Here is a 23,227-nt window from a genome sequence, read left to right as displayed (position 1 = left end):
TTCTGCTCAGGCACGAACATGAGCCCCTGTGAGGCAAACAGAAAACCCATTAAAAGGTTTCCAGGTGCATGTGCTGTGAGGGGGAAGGAAGGGAAGGTTGGGTTTCATTTGCTCTGAAGCACGGCGTCATTAAAAACATGGGAAATAGCTTCACACCAGCGATGTGAAACATCTCTTTGGTTCTCATCTCTAGAACGTGGGCCGAATCTGGGGTACAAATCTGTTGCCACACTGTTCTGATTTTAAAGAACAAGCTTGGCAACATTTTTGTCAAAGGTCTTGAGGTCTTGTAGTAGGGGGTCTTTCTGGAGAGAGGATGGAGTCACAGAGTTTTGTCTGTGGGTTTTAATACCTATAGATAAGGATTTCTCTACAGGTGAGCCAAGCGAGGAGAGAAGGAGGTCACTGTTTTAATGCATCGTACATGATTGTTGCCGTGCCCTCAGGCTCGGCCTGGACCTCCATGCGTAAAGTTCTCAACTTATTCCTGGGGCCCAGAAGTAGCTGCAGGGCATTTTTGTCTTTCAGCAGCATCTGCCCTTCCCCCTAAACTCGGATGTCGTAGAAAGAGTCCTTGGCAGTGAAGGAATCGGTAGACCAGGGAGAGGACTAGTGGGGAACTGTACAATCTCCTTTGTTAACCCCCCTAAAGCTTACAGTTGGGGCTGGGAAATACCTGAGATAGGGCTTTTTGCATTGCCGTGTCTCTCTGCAACCATACAGGATAAAAAATAAAGTTGTTTCCACGCAACGATATCCACCACCTCAGCTGCAATAAATGGATATGGCTGTGGTAACTGATGGAACAAGGGTAGTTTAACATCCGCTGTTATCTCAGGATCCCAGAATGGTTGAGGTTGGGAGGCACCTCTGGGTCCATCTGCTCCAAACCCCTGCCCAAGCCTGCACCGGAACAGGTTGCCCAGGACCCTGTCCAGGCAGCTTGTGAGGGAAACTCGCAACCTCTTCCAATCTGGTCGTATATTTTGCATGTTTCCTGTGCCATCAAAGTCTTAGGATGGGAAAAGTTTTCTGTTATTTTTTCCCTAACTTTTCTTGCTGAGAGAAAATACCAGCGTTAAAGACGGAGTCAAACCATGTTGTGAAAGCTTAGGATTCTCTGCTAACCATGTCATAAAATTTTCTGTTTCTTTGGGAAAAGTAAGTTCTGTTGTAACTTTTCCAGAGGTCTCCAGTGATGTATTAAAGTCCCCTTGCATAGAAGGGATTTGATATAAAATGCAGCCCACAAGCATGGGAGTGAGCAGCTTGTCTTTGGAGGGAAGGTTGTTATTTCATGTTTATGATGCAGGCCTCATAAATTACTCTTCAATGCAAGCTTGTTTTAAACCCCCCTTTGTCATCTTGAATGAAACAGTTTTCACTTAATGCAAATGTGCTGCATGGACAGAAGTAAGAGGGAAAAAAACACAAGAGGGTCAACATTTTAATTCACAAAATAGCAATGCATGGCTTCTTTGTCTAGTTAGTTTGCCACCTGTTTTAACAATTGATCAAAGCTGGTAATAATTTAAATAAGTGCTAGTATGCAGGTATCAAATGTAGGGAACGCTTTCCCTGAACAGGTATAAATCCCAAACACATGTTCTTGCTATGTTGCATTTCCCCATCTTTAATCATTGTCTCTTAGATGTGTTTTCTCTGCAGGTTTGACTTGGCCTGAAACAGCAGCTGTTATGGCCAAAAAGCATGTGCACTAAAAATAGAGAGATGTAATGCAACCTGTATTAGTCCATATTAGGAAGCATCTGTTGGAGAATTAAAGCAAGGATTTCAGCATGGGCTATGTAGAAGATGTAATGTGATTAAGTGTTTGCAAGTATGGAAGTATTCCCTGTATCAGAAATTAGGTCTTTCAGCACTTTACCCATGGGAGTATGTTTTGTGTGGATAAATCCTGTGGTTTCTCCAGGTCCCTGGTCTTCCAAACAGAGAGTCTGGATTTTCCCTGCAAGCGTGTGATTGTTTCCTTATGGCTGACAAACAGCAGCCCTTTGGAGCAGCCTGCCATTCTGAAGTGTCCTTTTCCATCACATGTGGCGAGCAAAGTTTTATTGCTGGTTTGTTCTGGATGAAGCCCTGAGCATGAGGGCAGCACGGGTAATACGGAGCAGGAGGGACTTCAGTGTCTTCTTTCTCTACTGCCAAGGTGCAAAAAAGACATCAAAAAAAAGAGACATGCAAATATTTGTAGTTTGTGGATTTCTTCCCATTCCAGAGCAGCTGCAGACAGTAGAACTGTACTGCTCCTTCACTTGGTTCTTGATAAAAGTTAATGCTCGTTTCCACTGGAACTTAATGAAATCTGAACTGACAGGTGCTAATGAGCTAGTGTCTGGTGTCCACCGTCCTTCTCTCGGGATGTTCATGGCTATTCCAGTGGTCATTCTGGCTAGGAAGGCGGACAGGTGGCTCCAGGCAGACTAAGATACATTACTTACCTTTTAGCTGTCTTCATTTTTTCCATATTGTCATAAATCATAGCTCAGGTTTAGAGCCGTGAGTTGGGAGTTGGGATTCTCCTGGCTTTGCTTCCTAGTGTTTGACTTGTGACCTTTAGCAGATCACTTGGGATCTTCAGTGTGAAAACTGCCACGTGTTGAGCACCTACGTGTTTGTATGGCCAAGATGGGAACACTTTTGGCAGGTTTTGTCCCTGTTCAAAAGCTCTAAGCTTCCTTGGGGTAGTTCATGAATCATCATCCATATACGTCCCACTCTGAGCATCCATGACTGAAGGCACTGAAAGTTTAAGGTTGCTGGGACCTCTAATTCTTAAACAGTTTCTTTATTTACAGATTAGGCCTAGTAACAGAGCTGGCAGTGGTACTGTAAGGCTTTGGCTCTGAGAAGTTGCTCCATAAACTGGTGGTTTCTTTCTGTGATCTGCTCCCTGTGTAGTTTGACATACATGTATACATAATGGATTAGAAATAACTACTGCACTTTTTTTACCTCAGTTTGACCCACGGAACCAACACAGTTATGGGAGATGAAGTGAATTCTTTACTGGATTTTGCAAATCACCAGAAACAAATTGCCTGGCTTCCAAGGAGGTCTGTGCTACCTCTCTGAAGGTGTAGGTGTAGTGGTGAGGCCAGACTGTAAGTGGGGAACTCCTGGTTTGGTAAAGTCTCCGTGGGTTCTTCCAACCTCAGCAGAAGTGGTTGGCATTGGCTGCCAGAGCTCAGGATGGGCTGGTATGGCTGGAAGTTGTGAAAACATTCTTTGCAAACCAAGCACGTTTGCTAAAGACTCATTAAAACAAAATAAACCTGGAGGCCAACGATGCCATTTTTCACAGCAAAGCTGCAGCCAAGTGTTTCGTAGTCTCTAAAGCCCTGGAATGGATTAGGATTGTGCGTTATGATTGGTCTCAGATCTGCTACGTTTAAGTGATCAGAACTGAGGACTCTGAGTTCAGTCCTACATACATCACTCCTTGTCACTTGGATCTTAATTGTATTTGTGTTACAGGATCTTCCCCATGGCCCCAGGCAAGTTGGGACCTTTGTGTCAGTCACAAGCAAAGGAAATCAGTTCTGCTTCAGAGAATTTACAACTAGTAACGCAACAGATCAAATAGGAAGAGAAACCAAGGCACAGAGGCTAAGAGGGAGTGACAGAGCAGGTATTTCCATTCCCACTTCAATGGTCCTAGGATGAGACAGTGCTCATTGTGCCTGCTTTGTGTAACAGTAAATTATCTTCTGTCTGACATGAGTGAGTCCTTGTGTCTAGTTGAGTGGAAAGCCTACAGTGAGGGTGTGCTTTTAAAAGGAGATGAGTGCATGTAGTTGAGGAGGTGGCAATCTCAGAAACCCTGCTGACAAATTGATCCAGTGAGCTGGTGGAGGTCATAGGGCTGTCCTGTGCTGTAGTACAGGGCTGTCAAGGAAGCAACTGTGTGGAGCTTGGCCCTTGCAGCTGAAGTGTGATTTCTTTTTTTTTTTTTTTTTTTTTTTCCTTCAGGAGATCAGTTTTGAAAAGAACCTCTCTGTTGTTGTATGGATGAAAACTGCAGCTGCAAGGTAACCAATGCACAGAGCCCCCAGGAGCCAGTGGAGGAATGTTTGTGGTGATGCTATGAGTTTTGAATTGACCCCTCATGGGCTGGGAAGCCCATGGTGATCTCACAGCTCTGAGCTGTCCTGTGATCTGAGGTTGCTCCTTTAGCGTAGGCTGGGTTAGCGCATATCTTTTGTTGGGCTGACTTCTGCAGCAAATGTTTTGCCATGCTGGAAGCCTCAGTGCTCTGATGCTCTTCAAATTTGTCTTACTTCTAACCATGAGCAGCTTGATCCCCAAGCTGAGCAAACCAGGGCATTGAGTGTTACAGCTTTTGGGCATCCCCTGTGGTGATGCTGTGCTGTTCGTCTTCTGAAGAAGCTGTTCAGTAAAGGGTTCAAAAGCAGCTCTGCTGTCAGATCCAAATGTGAGGAATAGATTCATTTTTTTAATCTTTAGCATGTTTCTGTTGGTGTGTCTTTAACTAATAAACATTCGTGTCTGTATTTCACCCCCCCATCCTGATCTTAATTCAAAGTAAGAAGGAAGCCTGCTTATATTTTCTTCAGATTTTGGTTTTGCTCTTCTCCTGGGATGTAAGTGCCACTGATAACTTCCACTTCTTGTTTCACTTGCTTCTTGTTCAATTTTATACATTTCGTTTTTGACTTTAAATGAAATCAAGTCGTTGTGATACATCTGAAAAGTTATTTGAAATCAGTGCAGTGTCTAGATTGAATAGCAGTGTCCAAGAGGTGTACGTGCAGTACGCTAATCTTTTAAACACAGAATTGATAGCCTTTTGAGAGGAGCTTGTATTTTACTAGTGGTCCCAGAGGAACTTTGTGGTGTCCTGTCCCTGTGATAATACAGCAAACTTGTTCTTCTTCAGACTGAGTTATGGTTAGTATATACCTTAGCAAGAACTTCCTGTAATTTCTAGCCTTGGTTTGTGTACAGTGACGCTCAGTCTCTCCTTTGCTCCAGACAGGTGATGATTTTTGTTTTTACATGAAAGTAATAAAACATGCCTGATGTGAGTACCAGAAGAGGATTCTCTAGAAGCTCCTGAGGCATAGGGACAGTCAATGTGGCCAGGTGGGACAAAGAGCTCTCTCCTTTTTATGTTACTGAAGTAACAGCATAGAGGAAAACAGAGCTAGCCCTCCAGGTGAGGACATAGAGATGTTACAAGGGTCATCAGTGGAGGGAGCTAGCAGAGGGCTGCCTGAGGAAGAGGTGGAGAGGATTTTTAAGGCAGCAATAGAAAAGGGCTTTTAGGGAGAAGTCTGGCCTTGTACAAAGAATTCTGCAGTTTGGCTTGTATTTGTGGCTGTCGTTGAACTGCATCCAGAAACTTTCTGTAGGTTTAACTAGAGTGAGGTAGCTAAAATTACAAAGGGGAAGATTAGGGAGAAATAAAGTTTGAGGGCTAGGAATGAAGGTCGGTCTTGAGATGAATCTGGGAAATACTGTTGGAAGGGAGGTAGGAGGAGCAGGAAGGGACTCTGCAGTTACAGCAGGAACATGCCAAGAACCAGACAGTGCTAGACAGGGCTTTCGGTGTGTAATAGGAAAAGGTCATTTGGGGCGGTTGCTTTGGAATTATACATCTGTTGGGTTGCCATAAAAAGCACTCGAACATAAGGAGTTTTCTACTGAGGCTTCAGAATAGCTCTGTTGTGCTATATATGTAATATTTTTTGCCATTCTGAGGGAGATTTTGAAGACTGTTGGACTGCAGAAGGTGATAGGATCATGTTGCTCTGCCTACAGCTAGCCATGGAAAGGTAAGAGCCTGTAACGAAAGCCAGCTATTGAGCTTCTGCAGCATTAGGTGCACTTTATGTTGAGGATCCAGTGCTGTACTGCTCTTCTGCCATCATGTAACAGCCCTGCATTTTGTGGGATTTTGGGCCAGATAGGCTGTGTAACACACTGTCAAAGTAACTGGCAAAAGAGTAATGTCCCTTGTGCCTAGTCACCCACAGCATATACGTGCTGTGCTGTAGATTGCCTGTTTCAGCTCATATTTCACATGTATTTCTGACCTCTTAAGCGGGGAACACCTGACTCCTAAAATAGTGTGCAATTTGGTTATGTATGCTCCCCGCTATGTAAACTCCTCTGACAGCCTCCTGCCCATGTTTTATGGCCTCTCATGCCTTCACACTAACACTTAACATCTGCACCACAAAATTTGTAACATCAGTTTGTTCAAATAAAGAATCCACCAAGCATTTAATCCTTGTTTTAATGGCTGATGTTTATTTTAGTTTGGGGTTTCATGTACTCATGGAGGGTTTCTCTGCCCATAGTCCATAAATCACATAGGGTAGGAATGAGACTTCTCTGTGCTGATTTGTTTCTGAAGTGAGGCTCTAGAGATTTTTATTTTTTATTTTTGGTACTTCCATAAAGCTGATTTAGCTCAGGTATGAGTTGCAGATGCATTTAGTGAGTTATTTTTAGTATTGGTTTCTGATCTTTGGCTCCTCTTCATGAATTGTCTCTGATACAGAATACGCGTATTTCTTTTGTTCTGTTTGTTGTTGTTCATCCATGCAAATGAGGAGTTTTGTGTTTTCTCCATGTGCCTGATTAGGCTGGAAAATTGTTTGCATATGTGGGAGGCAGGAAGATGCAAATAGGGACTGCTCTGAAAGCAGCCCTCTGCAAGTGCAGAAAGGACAAAAAGGCTAAAGAAAAGGTACCTAGAGAGGATCTGCAAACCTAAGAAGGGAAAGAAAAAAGAAAGGAAACAAAGAGGGGACTTCCATTCAAGCAGTTTGCTTTGCTTTGCCTTACCTCTTGAGCAGTGACCACCTGAGCTCTCTGTTGGCTCCCTTGGGACCATTACACATCACCTGTTTTAGGCACTTGGTAAGCTTGCAGTTGGAGATTGTTAGAAAGCAGATGAGGGCGAGAGCTCAGATTCTCAATGTTAGGTCACTTTGGCTGTGTTTCTAGGTGAGCCTGTGGGGTGGGAGTTTTCCACACATGGTTTCTAGTCCCTGCCACCCAGTGGAAAGCAGCCAATCCACAAATTCAAATAAAACTCACGGAGGGTTCGGTCCAGAGGCTTTGTGTGAAGCAAGACTACCCAGAAATTTGTCAGGGGTCCCTTTGCTGCTGCTCTCCAGAAATCACACCTTTTGGAGTTCTGTACAGCTGCCTGCTCCAAAGAGGTGCTGAGTGGAACGGGCAAGGCCTTGCCAATTCTTTCACCTGCCTCGCGAGGCAGGACCGTGCCAGGCAGTTGCATGGCAAATGCAAGCTACAGTCTGGCATAGTGGCTTCCTTCTTTGACAACAGTGGCTTCTTTTCCACCAAGAAGAGATTTTTGAAGTGGAATCCTAAGTGCTCTGAATTTACTTTCCTCCACTTAGGGATTTTTCACAGCTTTTTCAATGCCAGGCCCAGACTTACTTGAGTTGAGGCTTAGACCCCCTAAGAGGTTTATACCAGCTGAAAACCTTGAATTTATCAGGGAGTTACCAATGCAATAATTTGCTGGAGGATTGCTGCTGCTTCCGAGAAGGTTTGGTTGCCAGCAGCAAGACCCAAAAGATCAGTGTTCACACTGGAATAATCTTCTCTGACTTCTCTCCTGATATTTAAATGATAACCTTGATAGTCCTGCAGCTGAAGATGTGTGGCTTTGCAGAGTGAGTGGCTGAATGGAATGGAACAAAATGAACTGAGAAACAAACGTGAGAGCTATTTCACAGAAATTAGGTGAAATCATCTCCATTTCATAGTTGGCAAACCAAAGGTGTGCTCATCTGTCCTTTCTGCTATAGTTGCTCCATTTTATCTTCTTGCTTTTCTCTAGCACCTAGAAACATATGCATCCCCTATTCTGAGGCAGATTGTCACGATTACACCCTTTTCTGTAGCTGTCCTGAAGACCATGTGAAAAGAAGCCTTGAAACTTGGTAATTTTCTACTTTGCTTCTAGCATGTAGCTCCCATTATTTATGAGCACCCCAGGATTTTGTTTTTTTGCTTGTCAAGGGGCTCCCGTCTGTCTTGTCAGACCCAGGGGGATATTTCCAAACCCTTTTTGAAAAGATTCAAATCAAATTTCATGGTTGTTTTCTTAGTTTAAAATATATACCAAGTGTTGACAGTTGATGCCTTGGGCACAAAAGCATGTACAGAGCGATACTGGAATGACTGCTAGACAACTGAGAACAGGGATGGGATGGATGTGTGCAAATGTGCACATTGACAAGACAGAAAATGGGATAAGAAGAAGACAGAGCCCTTTTCAGTTGGGCTTTGGGGGGCTTACAACTGATGAAGTTGGTCACTGTGATTACAAAAAGTTGGGGAAACTGTGCACCTGGATGTTAGTGCCTTTACCAGCCTGGAACACAAGGGAATTTCAAGCTTGAAATATGTAAAGAGCTGATAAACAGAATGTGGGGATAAAAAAAAAAATCAAAAGGGATTGACTGCTTTGGGAAACTAGCAGCATGTGTAGTGGGACATGAAAGTTATCTGTCTGATCATCCAGCATGTTTTATCCCATGTCACTTTTCCGTTGACTGTTGTCTTTACACTCTACGCTGTTTAAGGACCTGTTGTGTGTTCTACTCCCTTCCTCACTAAAAGAAATTGGCACTGATATTGGTGTCAATACCTTATCCATAGGCTATTGCAGGCTGAGCAGTAAGCAGATATCTCAGTGAATCTTGGCAGTTCGTATCTTTCTGCAAAATACATTTGTCTTAATGACTTCATTTGCTTTTCTTTCATTTTACAATTGAAAACATGAATACATTTCTTGTGATTGAAATAAAGCAAGTAGATTCAGTTTCAGATCTGAACTTAATTTCTCCTTTGTTCATGCCTCAGCTGCTTTGCACATCTGCCTTTGAGCCGTGAAACACGTTTCACCTTCCAGTTTAGAAGGGGACAAATAGTAATGCATTAGCTTCTCGGTTTGGAGGAAGCAAAGTTTAACTTCCGTGCTTTAATTTTTGTGTTAGCAGTAGTTTACTACTTCTTTACTTTGCAGTCTGTAGCATGGGTCACTTTTACAGGTTCCAATAACTTACGACCATGAAGGATCAGCTGGTCTAGGGGTTCCCTGCTTTTGGTGTACATACCACAATAGAGAGGCGTGTGAGCGCTCTTCACGTAGGTGGCCAGTGACTGCAGCTGCTGGTGTGTGTGCTCATGCCAATAGCAATAAATGAGCAAAGAAAGCTTGAGAAGGTCTTATCTAGCCTGACCTTCTGCACTTCTGGGTTTTATCCAGAGACTTCTGCAGTTGGCCAGTAATGCATGTTCCAAAACAATCTGACTTAATTTAAAATTTTTAAGTGATTAAGACTCTATCTGTTTGGTATTTTGTGTTCTTTTAAATTGCTATAGTAATGCTTGGTAGCAAGTTAAAATGAAACTGATTGAAATACTGACTCCAGGAATATCTTACAACTTCCTTGGCTAACAAGAACCTACAGAGTCTAGTATGTGTTGCATCCCACAACACAGTCTCTTGTCCTAAAATTTTTCCCAATTTTTGTCCTGAATTGCAGCTTGTTCCATTGTAGTGGAATGTTGCTTTTCTCACAAGCAGGATTTCCATTCCATACTTGCAGTGGAACCTCTAAGTTGTTTCTTCATCAAAGAACATTTTAATGAGAAGTCGTTGCAGCCTGAATTTGCACAAGCATATGTGATAAAAAGAATATAAATGTTTTACTATGATCTGCCAGCTACAAGGTGCCCTAATAAATATTTTGACTTTTAGAAAAGAAGAGGCAAAAGAAGATGAAATCAACCAGTGACTGGAGGGAGAGAAGAAATGCTATTCGGCTTACCAACGAGTACACAGTAGAAACACTGGTGGTGGCAGATGCTGATATGGTCCAATACCATGGTGCAGAGGCTGCCCAAAGATTCATCCTCACAGTTATGAATATGGTGAGTATTTACTTCACTCTCAAAAGAAGCAGCAGGAGTAAGCAGTTCATAGCTAAGGGTAGATAAAAGCTGGCTGCCTTGACAGCTGAACTGGGTAACTGTTTTGGCCTTGAGGTATGAGGAAAGATTTTGTTTTTCTTGTGTAATGGGCCTCTTCTCCCCCATCTATGTGATTCACTGTATTTGCCTAACACAGTCACAATTAAAAAGAAAAAAAAACCACACAGCTATTTTGAAAGTAACATTGCAATTTTTCAGTTGGGTAGCATTTTGGAGTTGTTCGGGAGTAGCGTTTTCTACCGTGTTTTCTGTACTGCTGTGCTTTACCTTGGAAGAGAGGTTTCAAGAGTGGATAAGTGGTCTCATCTGACATAGTGTTTCTTGTTTTCATTTTTGTTTGTTTTTATTTTTTATTTTTATTTTTATTTGTTTTTTAAGAATACATTTCCCTGTGGGTCATTGTCATAGGAGGCAGTTAAATTGTTACAGCACAAAGCCTGGCTTTGTCAGTTAGGAACACTTCTTATTTCTGATTTGCATATAATGAAAATGTCTGCTTCCCTTGCTGTAGAAAGCCTGTCAAACTCATCACTGCCAGCTGATAGGAATTTCAGATGATGCTGTTCTCTACCCCTAGACCTCTTGTGCTGTGTGGAGTGGTGCTGCTCATACCTGTGAATAGCCAGGGGAGCTTTGGAAGCATTCTATAAATTCTGCAGGGAGTCTGCCAGGAGTGGGGAGAGCCTTGTGAAGCTGTGAGCTCATCTGAAGTGTGCTTGTTAATTTGTTAGCTGTCTAGTAGTATTCAGCCTCAGTTGATAAGGGAGCACAATGGGTGCTCACTCGGTTGTTGGCAGAGGAAATAAAAAGACAATGGCTCAACTGGATGTGGACACTGAAAACTCTGCTTGGAGTCAGCAGGGGTCCTTCCAGAGGCACTTGCTCAAGGAGGTCTTGAAGGAAGCTTGTGTTTCTGTGTAACTTCCAGGAACGGTTCATTCTCCTGAGGACAGCTCTGTTTTTGCTCATGAGCAGCAAATTGGATTGGGAAAAAAAAACAGTAATTAACAGTAATTGACTGGTCATGCTTCCCAGTGAAGACCTGAGTGGCAGATGTTCAGTGCATAACCCAGCAATGGGACAACGGAGCTTTATAAGAGGTCTTGTATTCCTTTACCAAGTGCTGGTGTGAAGGAGCCCTCCTGTAGTGAAGTATTTTGCTGATTAAGTAGGTATTTTAACTAGTCTTTTCCTTTAACGAGGTGCTTCCCTCTGTCCCTTCTTCTACCTTTTATTTTGCCATCTAGCATGCTGTGACAATAGTCCCTTAATAGGGCATCATTGTGTCTCTCTCTTTATTTGGATTGGTTTGTAGGAAATGTCTTCTTTCAACAAATCCATTCTTGTGACCATCCCTTCAGGCTCTACTGGCTTTCTTGCATTTAAGGATGTTTGCTGGGGTCTCAAGTGCCTTATTTTTCTCAGAGCCATGGTCCCCCCACCTTTAAATTCACGTACCATCTTTGCAGTGCAGCAGAACACAAGTTCGGCTCTGAACAACTCTGCTACTCAAGTCACTTTTTAATCCAACCTGATGCACATTTATGAATGTAACATGTGCCAGGGCTGAGTTTTGGCCATGTGTCAGATTCTTGGGACCTTGTGAGGGGCGATGGATACAGTTTGTTTGCACTGGCAAGCCAGGGCTTCTCCTGAAATCTGCTCTGAAATATTTTGTCAGTGTGATAGTAAAGCTCTACCACTGTGCCTGTCTGATTTGCAGGGGCTGGGACAGACCATTATTTATGGCTGTGAGATCTGTTAAAGCTTGTGTATAGTCACGTCTTGATGGTCTTCTTGCCAAACAGTCTCTTCTTTCACCGTAGACATCAGTACATCTCTATCTTGTGTAGCTTTATCAGACTGTTAAATATCATTTGGGTTGAATACACTAAACAAAAGCTGGCCATGAATGCTGTTGTTTGTCCAGGCTGAGAAGTCCTGCAGAAAATCTCAGCAACATCAGCTTGCTAGGTGTGTTTGTATGTGAGGAGGTGATGATGGATTGGGTCCTGCAAACCCATGTTCTAAACAGATATTGGAGCTTAATTTCGAATGGGTTTGCCTGATGGTCTTTTAAGCTCGATTTTGATGCTGTAGTATGAGCTCAGCCCTTTAGTAGACACTAGAGAGTGCACATGGAAGAGGAGTCTTGGCTGAGGAGCACATTTACTTGACATCTCCTAAGGTGTAAAATCCAGCTGAAATGCTTCCCACTGTTAAGTCATTGCTCCTGGGGACTCACCCATGTGGTTTTTCTGCTGTCTGATAGGGTTTGAATTTATGTTTTAGCTTTTCTGCCTTCAGAGGAGCACTGAGAGTGTCCCTCACCTTAGTCTGGCCACCTACTTTCCCATGCTTGTAGAAGCATAGTACCTTTCAGGCTTCTGCCTCCCTGAGGAAAGTGGTTGTGAAAGGCCAGCAAACTCAGAGGATACTGGGGAATAATAATAGGCAAACACATAGATCGCATTATTGCATAAATCTTTTAGTGATGAGGCTATAAAACGAGGTGAAATTCAAGAAAATCAAAGGGAATTTCAGCATTCCATTTGCCGTAACAAAAGCAGCTCCTCACCCTACCAAAAGAGGATGAAGAATAATTCAGAAAATATATTTCAGGAAAAGAGATGTGGTCAAGGTATGCCTTAGCTGAACCCTTCACCCAGCCACATTCCTTTGGTAGTGCCTGCACCAAACACGATGAATCCTTGTGTGTTAGTTTCTCATCTTTAAATTTGTGGTACGTGGAGCAGAACAACCATAACTCCTTCAGAAAATAACTGCGACACCTTCTTCTGGTGCAGGATCAGTTGTGCTCTGTATACCCATGCCATGAAGCAGCCTCCTGGCTGCTTGGGGTCTTTGTTTCCTGCCTGCCTCAGTGTGACTCCTGTCAGCCTTCTGTGGCTGTTTAGCTGGGGGACAGGATTTGCCCCATGATATTAGGCAGTGCTTATTCAGCTACGCTGCAGGATGGCGGGCTGCCTCTAAAAGAAACCAGAATGTTAATTTTGGCTTGGATACTTGCATTTAAGCAAATAGAACATTACTGGTCAGGGGTATATTAAGTTAACTCCTCTCTGTAAGCCATTACGTTTACTGTCAAACCACAAAACAAGCATTAAGAGGTCTTATTAATGCATTTTATATTTATAGACATTTTAAATAAAGTGATCTGCCTTCAAGTATTTAATATCTATTTATGTTACAAGAATTTCTGAAGGGGAAAAAAGTCAGCATTACAAAATACAGTTTTATTGCTCCCTTGGTAAATGAGAATCCTGGGAGGGGGAACTACTCTAGAATAACAGCTAAGAAATAAAGCAAAACCCTTTTGCAACCCAGAAATACCAGGTAGAGCTTCATGTAGGAAATGATGTGTTTTTAATAATATTCTGTGTTTCTGACCACCCCCCTGAACAGAAAGAAGATTCACATTAAGGTTCCCTGTTACTTCTGAATGTCACTGTAGAGATGCAAGCTCTTCCATTTAATAATCTAATACTTGAAGTTGTATGACACCTTTTTCCAAGATTACGGAATAATTTTCCTCTCAGGTACTCTGTAATGTATGAGTGGGAACAAGCATGGCTCCAAGGCTTTGAGTTAATTTTTTTTTTTAAATGTCACCACCTCTAAAATGAAATATTTTCTTGATTTCTCACATGGAGTTTGATTCAGAACAATTGCACCCATGGGAGATTTGTGATGGCTTTGTGACTGTTAAAAAAAAAAAAAAAAAAGCTGACGAAGTTGTCAAATGCCACCATGTACATCTGCAGCCTTAGCAAGGCAACAAATTTATGGGCATGCTGGATGCAAGGGCATGGATGTGGAGAGATGTCAGCAGAATTACATAAATGCAAAACCAGCTGCTTAAGTAGATGTGCTAATCTTTTTGTAAGTTAAACTCCCTTGGAATTGATCTTTTGTACAATGTGATGCAGTGTTAACATTTTACTTTGTCATCTCTGTACATCCTTTGGCATGAGGGCATCTCCAGTTTCCTGCCTTCGTTCCTGCTCTCCTTCAGTAACCACCAGCATTTAGAACTGCATTTAAACCCCAAAGCAAAGTGTCTTTATGGTAAAACATACTTATTTTGCTCACCCATTCTGTTGGTCTGCTTCTGGCAGCTGTAATTTCTTACTTCATTTCATCCATTTGGAGGCTATTTGGATGGATATTCTATTTCCTGTGAGGTCCTGTGTTGCTCCTGCAAGGTAGGCTTCATCTAAACTCAACTTCAGGCTTCTCTGCCTGAAACTAGGAGAGCAGCACATTGGTCTCTCCTTTCCTTTCCCCAGTGTTTCTTTCAATATGCTCACAGTAGCTGCTGTTTTGGGATCAGTTCAGGAGCAGGTTTTGAAGGATGGGACATACACTGCGTTCTGCAGTTTTATGCTTTTGTTTTTCCTTGTTTAATTTTCAGCAGTTACACAGAAAGGAGATTATCTGTCCTCAGAGGCAGATAAGCTGGCCTCTGGTGCACCTGGTCTTCACAACTCCAGCCTTCAGCTTCCTGGACAAAAGTCTGTGATTCAAGTCATTGGTCATATCAGTGTTCCTAATGATGAGGAATAACTAGCTTCAGCTAGTACCTGAACAACAAATTGTGAATGTTGGCTCCTTACAATTATGCAGAGCTTTCTTTGCAAGTGAAATCCTGTTGAGACAGACGCTCTGCACATTTAGGGACAAAGATTTCTGAATTGCCAGGACCACAACACAGGAATTTAAAAGCTGCTTTCTATGTGTTTAAAAACTTTAAGTAAATAAAAGTGCATTTTTGGAGCTTTGGAATAAGTGAAATTTGTAGCTTGGTTTTGAGCTTGACTTTTTCTGAAAGAATACAGCAAGCACACAGGGACGCAGGGGTAAGTTTCTGTAGTGTGTGTTAGTTCTGCAGCTGTTCCTAAGCCATGTGATTAGTGTGAAAGCCCTATGCAATAGCAAGCAGTAACTTGAAGTTAGTGATCTTTTGGATATCATTAAGAGGGAAAAATTTTATGTTGTTCTTTAGGAATAATACTGCTTTACTCTCTGAAGCCTTTTTTAACACTCTGCAGATCATTTTTCATTTTGGATTTCCCCTCTGAGAGCTTTCTCTGCGTTGAAGTAGCAGATAAAATCACTTTTATCATGCACGTATTGATGGATTTACATCTCTGTTCTCTTGGGTGCTGGCACATAAAGTCTCCAGAGCTGTTGCTGATAATCAGCTCCCTTGCCCTGATCTGGAATTTTCATGATGGGAATGTAAGGGAATAGGATATAAATATTTGATCACGGTCTACAGAGTTCTTTCCAGCAGTCCCAAGAGAAAGAGTTATGTCAACTGTATCGTATAAAGAACATTAATATGTTCTTTTTCATAATGTTTAAAGGGGAAATCTGAAAGCTTGGCTTCAGGTGGGTGTTAGAAATCCTATAGCACTTTTCAAAACAAGTAAAAGACAACCTCAGTAACCTGACTAATGCTTCTGCTGCCCAAACATCTTCCAGCAGCCAAAGCCATGGGGAGGCTGTAGCTTGAATGCTAAGCTGGGAGGGTGGGGAGGGGGGTGAGAAGGAAGGGGGAAAAAAAAAGCCATTCACCCTCAGGGTTGCTGTGCTGAACTCCAGAACATCTGAAACACACACGTCTCCCTCCCACCATCCACCTGCAGAGGAAGCTCTTGAGAATTTAAAAAAAAATAAACAAACTGATGTACTTTAGTTCTTCTCTTATCCCAATTCCTCATGTCTGGGTTGTACTTTATGCATGCTGGGGCAGGCTTGGACAGCTTATGCCAAAACTGCATTTATTCTGTCCCTTCCATGTCAATGGTATGAGGAGAAAGAAGGGCAGGAGGAATGCAAACGGGAGGAGGAGAAAGATGGTTCAGGCTTCACACTTCTGTCATTTCTTGAGGGCATTCTGAGCAGTAAGGCTCTGTCAGGAAAATGTGTACAAGGGAAGGAGATGTCAGAGAAATTGACTTTATTTTTTTCATTTTTCTCCTGCAACTTCTCTTCCATTATTCTGTCTTGTTTTGTGAGGCTTATTATTATACCTCTTTCTGTTCCCAAAGCACTCTTTGTGCTTTTGATGACTCCTCATAGGATGGAAGTTAAGATAACATAGTTCACGTTCAGCAGGGTTACCAGTGCCTATGACTGCGTTTCAGACACATTGACAATTTTTCACACCCCTTCCCTTCAGTCCAGTGATCGAGAACGTCCCTCGCTCTTCCAGCCAAGCTGCTTTCTGGAGCTGTGGTGACACCCTAAAACAGCAGCCTTTGCATTTTGTTCCATGGCAGAGCTTAGCAAAGCATTAGTAGGTTTCATGCAGCTGGCTCTTCTGTTCCCAGCTGCTTCACTTTATTAAAAAGTTCTAAAATACCCCAAATATTCTTTCTTTCCTCATGTTAGGAGGCCACAGCAACCTCAAGGGTCTGATGCAATTGCAGGCTTGAGGGAGGGTGGCCCACAGCATGGCGAGTGGGAGGGGAGGTGTCTGTGAGTCAGTCTGCCTAAAAATGCACGCTGTCCATGCAGCAGTAAATCTTGAGAACATCTGCACTGGGAAATCCCAATCCTCCTCCCGTGGTACCAATTATCTCAGCCATTTTACAGGGTACTGTTAGCTCATGCGCTGATGATAACCTGTTGGGCACAGCGAACAGCTTTTGACACGCAAAGTGGATGACGTTTCCCTGTAGGCTAGGGGAGAAGGGCAGAAGGTGGTCACGGCCACAGTGGAGCCTGACTTTAAGCAGGAATAACTTACTGTTTTGAATTCTTTTTATTTTAAATAGACACCTGGGCTCCGTGATAATACTCACTTTGGGCACAACCTGCCTTGTACAATCTAGTTTAATTCTGGCCATGTGCTGCCAAAATGGCTCTGAACGGCCTGTGTGGAATTCAGTCTCTTGTTTCCTTGTCAGGTCATTTAAGGGCTGGTTGTCTTACTGAGGCTCTTTCTAGCCTTAAACACTGTTATTTGAGACAGTTTGGGTGTTCATTTAAAAGGCTGTGTACTGGGTGTTAGCATCGAGGCTTTGGCAGGAGCGGCTCCTGTGAGGAGACCGAGGGCTGCCCTGCACCACACGCAGCCGGTTCCAGTCAGCTCCACAGCGGTGCCACCACAGGGCGCTAGCTGGTGGCACCTCTGTAAAGATGGGTTTTAAGAAAGCACAAAACTCCACTCAGGCAGTGAGAAGTGAGGAAAAAAGTGTGAGAAACAGCCTGGAGCAGGCTGGGATTCCCTGGAAGAAGTGGGGCTGGGATGAGGAGGCCGCGCTGGAGCCGGCCTTCCTGACAGGAATTGGCCTCCATCGAGAAGGACCCACGCTGGAGCAGGGAAATCGGTGAGGAAGGAGCCCTGAGGGGAATTGTTACAGGCTGTTATTGGTCTGATTTGTGGTTAATTGAGGTGGTCCTGTCAGTACAGGGATAATAGTATCCATCCTGTACTTACTTCATTAATGAGTGAGAGCTGTTTGGAAGATGGTGTTTGCTTGTGCAAACCAACGTGCAGGCAAACTTTTAGGTCAGTTTTCTTGCTAATTTACCTGTAGATTTTAATCATTTTGAATGACAGGGTTTTTTGCAGGTGGAGCTGTACAGATCCTTGCTGAATCTTTGTAGAACTTTCTGTATAAAATTTTATTGCGGGGTTTGCTAAGAAGAAATAGAGGAATCGGTGAAGGCAAATGAAGCTGGAGTGTCCTCTCCTGCTTGGTTCATGAAAGAAGATTGGAAATTGTAAACATATTTTGACATTGTTCTGCAGTTCTGCTGCAGGACCATCTTAAATCATAGTGCTGCTGTCTTCTTCACCTGAGCTTATGATCACACTTCAAATCCTGAGAAGCAGTGCAGAGTTGTGAGAAAAATACAACAGAAAATATTGGATTACCGTTTTCTGGCAACGGGCTGTCCCTCTCTGAGGAAAAATTCTTGAAACTTCAATAAGAAATGATTTACCCCAACATGTAGGTATTGTGAGCTATTGCACTTTCCTGCCTTTTGCCAGGAATACATCATCTACTTAAAGATTGGTCCTTCTAGTTAACTGATAGGCATGGCCCGAATATGCACTGCCACTTTTGGTTGCACCACATCTTCAAAATTCAGCTGTCTGTCCTAAAGCATCAGGAAAAACTCTTCTTGCTAATATAATACACTGGAATTTATTCCCCCATGATTCTGAGCAGTCTGCCGTAATCAGTTTGTTAGCTCAGCGCTGTGGTGTTAGGCAATTTACAGTATGTTTATCTGTACACACATTAAAGTGCTGGTTATGAGTGCATAGGAGCCAGTCTGACAGAACAGAAACAAATGTCTCCCTCTTAATCCAGTCAGAGCTCATGGACTGAAAGGTCTGGTTCAGCCTCAGAGGCATTTGGAGTAAGGGGCAGAAGCAGAACTAGCTGGGAGATGGCTGATAAGAGGGGGTCTGTCTCTTCTCTAGGTGGCATTGTGTTTGAACGCTTTAGTTGTACTGAAGTAGAACAGCCACTTGCACCGGTCAAACTTATTTAGTAGAGGGAAAGAGGTTATTGTTCTTACTAGACAGCAGAAATCACCACAAGCCTGGGGTTTCTTTGGGCTCCATTTAAGAAAGTAAACAAACAAAGGTTGAATAAACATGCAAAGTAAAGCCTTTTTTGCATACAGGGTGTCTTTTTGGCTTAGTATCCAATTGTTGCTACTGCCTACAAGGTCCAGCACTTCTCTGATTGCTGATGGATGCAGATACAAATAGAATCAAATTATCCTTTGGATGGAGGAAGCACAAGAGAAGAGAAAATGAAGAGGGTCTGACAGCTTTGAAAAGGAGAAGCTAAACTTTCCAGTAACTGGCTTGTGTTCTGCAGATTTTGTCACTGAAAACTGCCTTTTGAAGTCGGTGGTGTTTGGATCTGTTGTTGCAGTATCTAGACAGGCAGCTTTTCTGCTCAGATGGAAAGATCATCATACATGAGGCCTAATGATAAGAACTTACTTGCCGTTCTGCCATTTTTATGAGTAGAAGCTTTACAGGACGCTAGCAGTGGTCTAGGCAAATCAAAGGCATCCTTCACGGGATCATGGCAAATATTCATTAGCCTGTCCAGCGGTGCATGAGAGACTGACTTGATCAGTGTGGTGCTCCCATTGACCCTTTCAACTGAATGTCCAGGTCTCCGTTTACAGATAGGTGAACTGTCAGAGCCCTTGTCTGCAAGTTTTGAGCTTACACCCCCCTACCCAGCCCCCTCCCAGGCTCTGTAGCAAGGGGCCTTAGCTGCTCTACCAACATACCCCCGAGGTAAGTAAATAGTACCAGCACTTGTGTGCATTTGTATGCCAACCGCAGGGCAGATAAATGGCTCATTGTGCTCATACTGAAGGTCAGTGGGTCAAATACTGAGCAGTGTCTGTCTTGCAGTCTGTGCCTAAATTATAGGAAACATTTAAATGTATGATTAAATCCAACCCCAAACACTAGCGTGCTTAAGAAAGCTCTTACACTGAGCACATTCCTGAGTATTTGCACAAATAGGAAAAATACCAAGTGTTGAAAACAATATCCGAAATATGTTCATGTCTTGAGTTTCTTGTAGGAAGTTAGCTGAGCCTGTGTGATATTTCTAGCCAAGTGAGACATGGATAAGGAATATAGCTTACTCAGGACCAAGTCCTGCAGCCACTAGTCAAGTGTCTCTCTTCAGTGGTCTTGTTTTTTTCTGTTGTTTTGACTGAACAGAGAATGCAGTATTGATCCAGAAGTTATTATGGGGGCATTTTAAACCCTTTTCAAATGACCCCCTGCCTCACCTTTTTCTTTATACATTCTAGTTAAATGATTTGTACACAGAGAAATGGTGGAGTAAAATTCTGCCATCAATTAAGATCTTATATTCTAATCTATAAGAATGACGTGAAGTATCTGAGCTGGAATGCAAAATCTGGAGAAACTAGTAAGGTAGTTTCCGGTGCTATTTTTGTATTTCCTGAGGCTTGTGTCATTATGTGCTGCCTTATTACTATTCTCTTATATAAGATATGAAAATAACAGAGGGAAATTGCTTTTCCATTCTATTTCCTGAAGTCTAAAACACACCATTATTTCATCTTGCATTCAGATATCTCTGATATTTAAATGCTGAAGATCCATATTAGTTGGATGCTTCGTAATGTATGTCCTTGTTCCTAAGGCTTTGGAGTTCCTTTGGAATATTGCTTTTCTTTCCTTCATTGCTCAGCAACCTTTTCTCTCATTTATTCCACTTAAAAGTATTTTTCTTTCTGTAGCTAGATTATGGTTTTGTCTGTTTTTTATTGTTTCTGTCCCCAAATGCTGGATCTTACTCAAATTGGTCAGTTGGTGAAGCCAAATGCTATATAGTAGGAGCAAATGTATTGTATTTTTGTGTCTTAGCTATGCTGTAGTATATGGAACTGTTAGAGTGGTAATACAATAGCTCATAAGATTGTTTATTTTGACCAGAGTAGCACAGCCCATTTGGTTTTGGTTTGGGTCTGTTTTCTGAAGGAGAAATGTCTAACTTTAGTCACAGTTAGTTCCTTCAACCTTACTATGTCTTGGCATTCTTACTGATGGACTGTGGATGTTTTCTGTGCATTTTAACAGGTGTACAACATGTTTCAACATCAAAGTCTTGGAATTAAAGTCAGCATTCGAGTGACAAAACTGGTCCTGCTTCGCAATCGACCTGTAAGTTCTAACTCATTTTTGCCCTTCTGCTGTAATGGTGCCACTGTATTCTCACAGGCAGAGCAGGATCCCTGTGCTGCGTGGGTGGGAAACGTGGGCTGTCTGGCCATAGGATCAGAAAATGTAACTGGTGCCTGCCTGCCACACTACGCTGGGTAGTGTTACAGGTGAGAAGTACAAGGGGCCACAGGAGTGAAAGGAGCTACAGTCCTTTTATTTAGCCTGTCTGGTAAATCTCTGCCTGCTTATAGTTGTGAACCAGACTTGGGAATTAACTGTTAGAAAAAAGAAAAATTATATGGCTTTGGTATCAAAAATACAACTTCCAGATTTAGGAGACTTTTGAAGCTTGTGACTGCTGCCAGCTGATGGATTTTGTTCTGTAGATCAAATGGCAGAGAGCAGTGTGGGTTCCAAAGTCCCTGCTTCACCCACTCAGATGAAGCTGGTTTTGCACTTTTCTTTCCCTCATAGCTGTACCTTGGACCCTCTGTTTTTTGTCAGAGATACAATGTGTTGTGTAAATGCTGTGACTGATATTTCTTATTTTGTGTCCTTTTCTATCCAAAAGGCAAAGTTGTCTATCGGGCATCATGGAGAGAGGTCTCTGGAGAGCTTTTGTCACTGGCAAAATGAAGAATATGGTGGAGCGAAGTACCTTGGTAACAACCAGGTTCCTGGTGCAAGGGATGACACCCCCCCTGTGGATGCTGCTGTTTTTGTAACCAGGTATAGTGAGGTCAGCTTTATCAGTTTACTTAACCAGTACTGGCCGGTGGTCAATTATGAGGTTATCTGGTCCAGCAGTAATAGAAGAAAAAGATCCATTGATGATGCATTTGCTGCCTGGGTGCTGTTTGGAGGGCTCAAATTTGCCTTGTTTTTTTTTGGTGTATGTTTAATGATGTTGTGCAAAAGCATTGTCAGTCACCATAGCATGTCATAGTCAGGATACAGGCAAGATACTTTTTTCTCGGACCAGCCAGTTTAAGTGGAAAAGAAATGGGTGAGGTTTTGGAGGACAAGACCTTCATCATAGAAGAAAGCTGCTGCCAAGTTGAGAACACGGGTAAGAACAAGTGCTCCGAGTGTAATTAGGTAGATATGCATATTGAACAGTCTGAGAGGAGAGATAGTTGGTACCTGTGGAGCATACTGGGTGTCAGTAGGAGGGAGGTGGTGAGGGAGTTCTCTCTTAAGAAAGTGAGAGATGAATACCAGAAACTAAATTAATTTTCTTGCTCTTTGCCTCAGGAGATAACCACTTCAACATCCCTCCTCTATCATAGCTCAGATCAGTAGTTCTTAATTTGTATGTTTGAAACCTACTGCATTTATTTCAGACGTGAAATAATCTGTGTATGCATATTACAGCAAATTTCCTTGCACCCTGCAGCCCTGCCTATTGATACATGTATATCAAACACATCAGGGTATGGCCCAGATACAGTAAATGAAAGGAATGTTTTCTATGTTAACCTGCAATCTTTTTCCTGCAACTTCGCTACTTGAGCTCAACCTCAGAATAGAATTCAAGTCCTGTGTTCCTCATAGTCACTGTAAATTTTGAGTATCAAATCTGTGGTCTTCTAAGTTGATTGCATACTTTAAGGTTTACACTAAGAATGCTTTGTTACAGAAAGGATCACTGAATAATTAAAGTGAGCACAAAAATATGGTGTAAAATGGGTGCTGTGTGTGCTACAAAGACACTGCTTCCTACTGCTGTCTTTCCTAGTTAGAGACAGGAAATGTCTGTACTGTACTGCAGCTTAATATTATTCACCTCTGCTACCTTTTTTCCTTGCCAACAATGCAACTAGAAATGCATGGTTTTGCTTAAACTGCTATTCTGATTGCAATTGTCTCTTGTGTTAACCATCGCATTGCGAATTCTCCGTGGGATTTTGGTGAGTGTTCAGTAAAATAGCTGGTGAGCGGGGCATGGAGCCAGCAAAGTTCCTAAGAGTGCACCTTCACAGACATGTGCAGTTCCCCCAAATCCTTCTTTCTCTCCTGTATTCAGTGTAGTCCAACCAAGCACTTAAGCGGATACTTAACATTTTAGACAGGGTGAATAGTTCCTTTGAAGTCAATGGGCTGAACATCCTGGTTATAGTTGAGCATGTGCTTTATTGGATCAGGGCCTAAATAAATAACCAACATTTTTGTTAAACTCATCTGGACATCCAGTTGTCCTGCATGACAAGTGAGGCAGACAGAATCTTTTCTGATGTGCTCTAAGCACAGGGTGGAAGGAATGAGCAGTGCATTTCGTCTGTGCATTCTCTCTGCAGCTTATAAAATTGAGTGCGTAATGTCAGGCTAAATGAGTTGGACTCAGGCATTTGAGAAAGAATTGTGGAGATGTTCGCAGGGCTCAGTAAATTCACAGGCTTTTGTGATCAGAATATTTGGAGAAGTATAGGTTCAATTGGGTTAGAAACTAGGTTCACGTTTTGTGAGAAAGTTCAGGCCAGTGAG

At 42.6% G+C, this 23,227-nt stretch overlaps 1 protein-coding gene across 1 annotated transcript in view; it reads left to right on the top strand.

Annotated features, from left to right (window-relative positions):
• The window catches only part of ADAMTS17 (ADAM metallopeptidase with thrombospondin type 1 motif 17), a 168,475-nt gene that overhangs the window by 13,591 nt on the left and 131,657 nt on the right, over positions 1–23,227 (top strand). The window contains exons 4-6 of the mRNA XM_082769551.1: positions 9,794–9,966; positions 20,660–20,743; positions 21,315–21,472. Coding sequence (XP_082625677.1) covers positions 9,794–9,966; positions 20,660–20,743; positions 21,315–21,472 — 415 coding nt within the window. The remainder of the gene's footprint in view (positions 1–9,793; positions 9,967–20,659; positions 20,744–21,314; positions 21,473–23,227) is intronic.

Source organism: Aythya marila (assembly GCF_965140915.1).
Source record: "Aythya marila genome assembly, chromosome: 11".
Classification (NCBI taxonomy): Eukaryota; Metazoa; Chordata; class Aves; order Anseriformes; family Anatidae; genus Aythya; species Aythya marila.
This window is presented reverse-complemented; position numbering and strand designations above follow the sequence as displayed.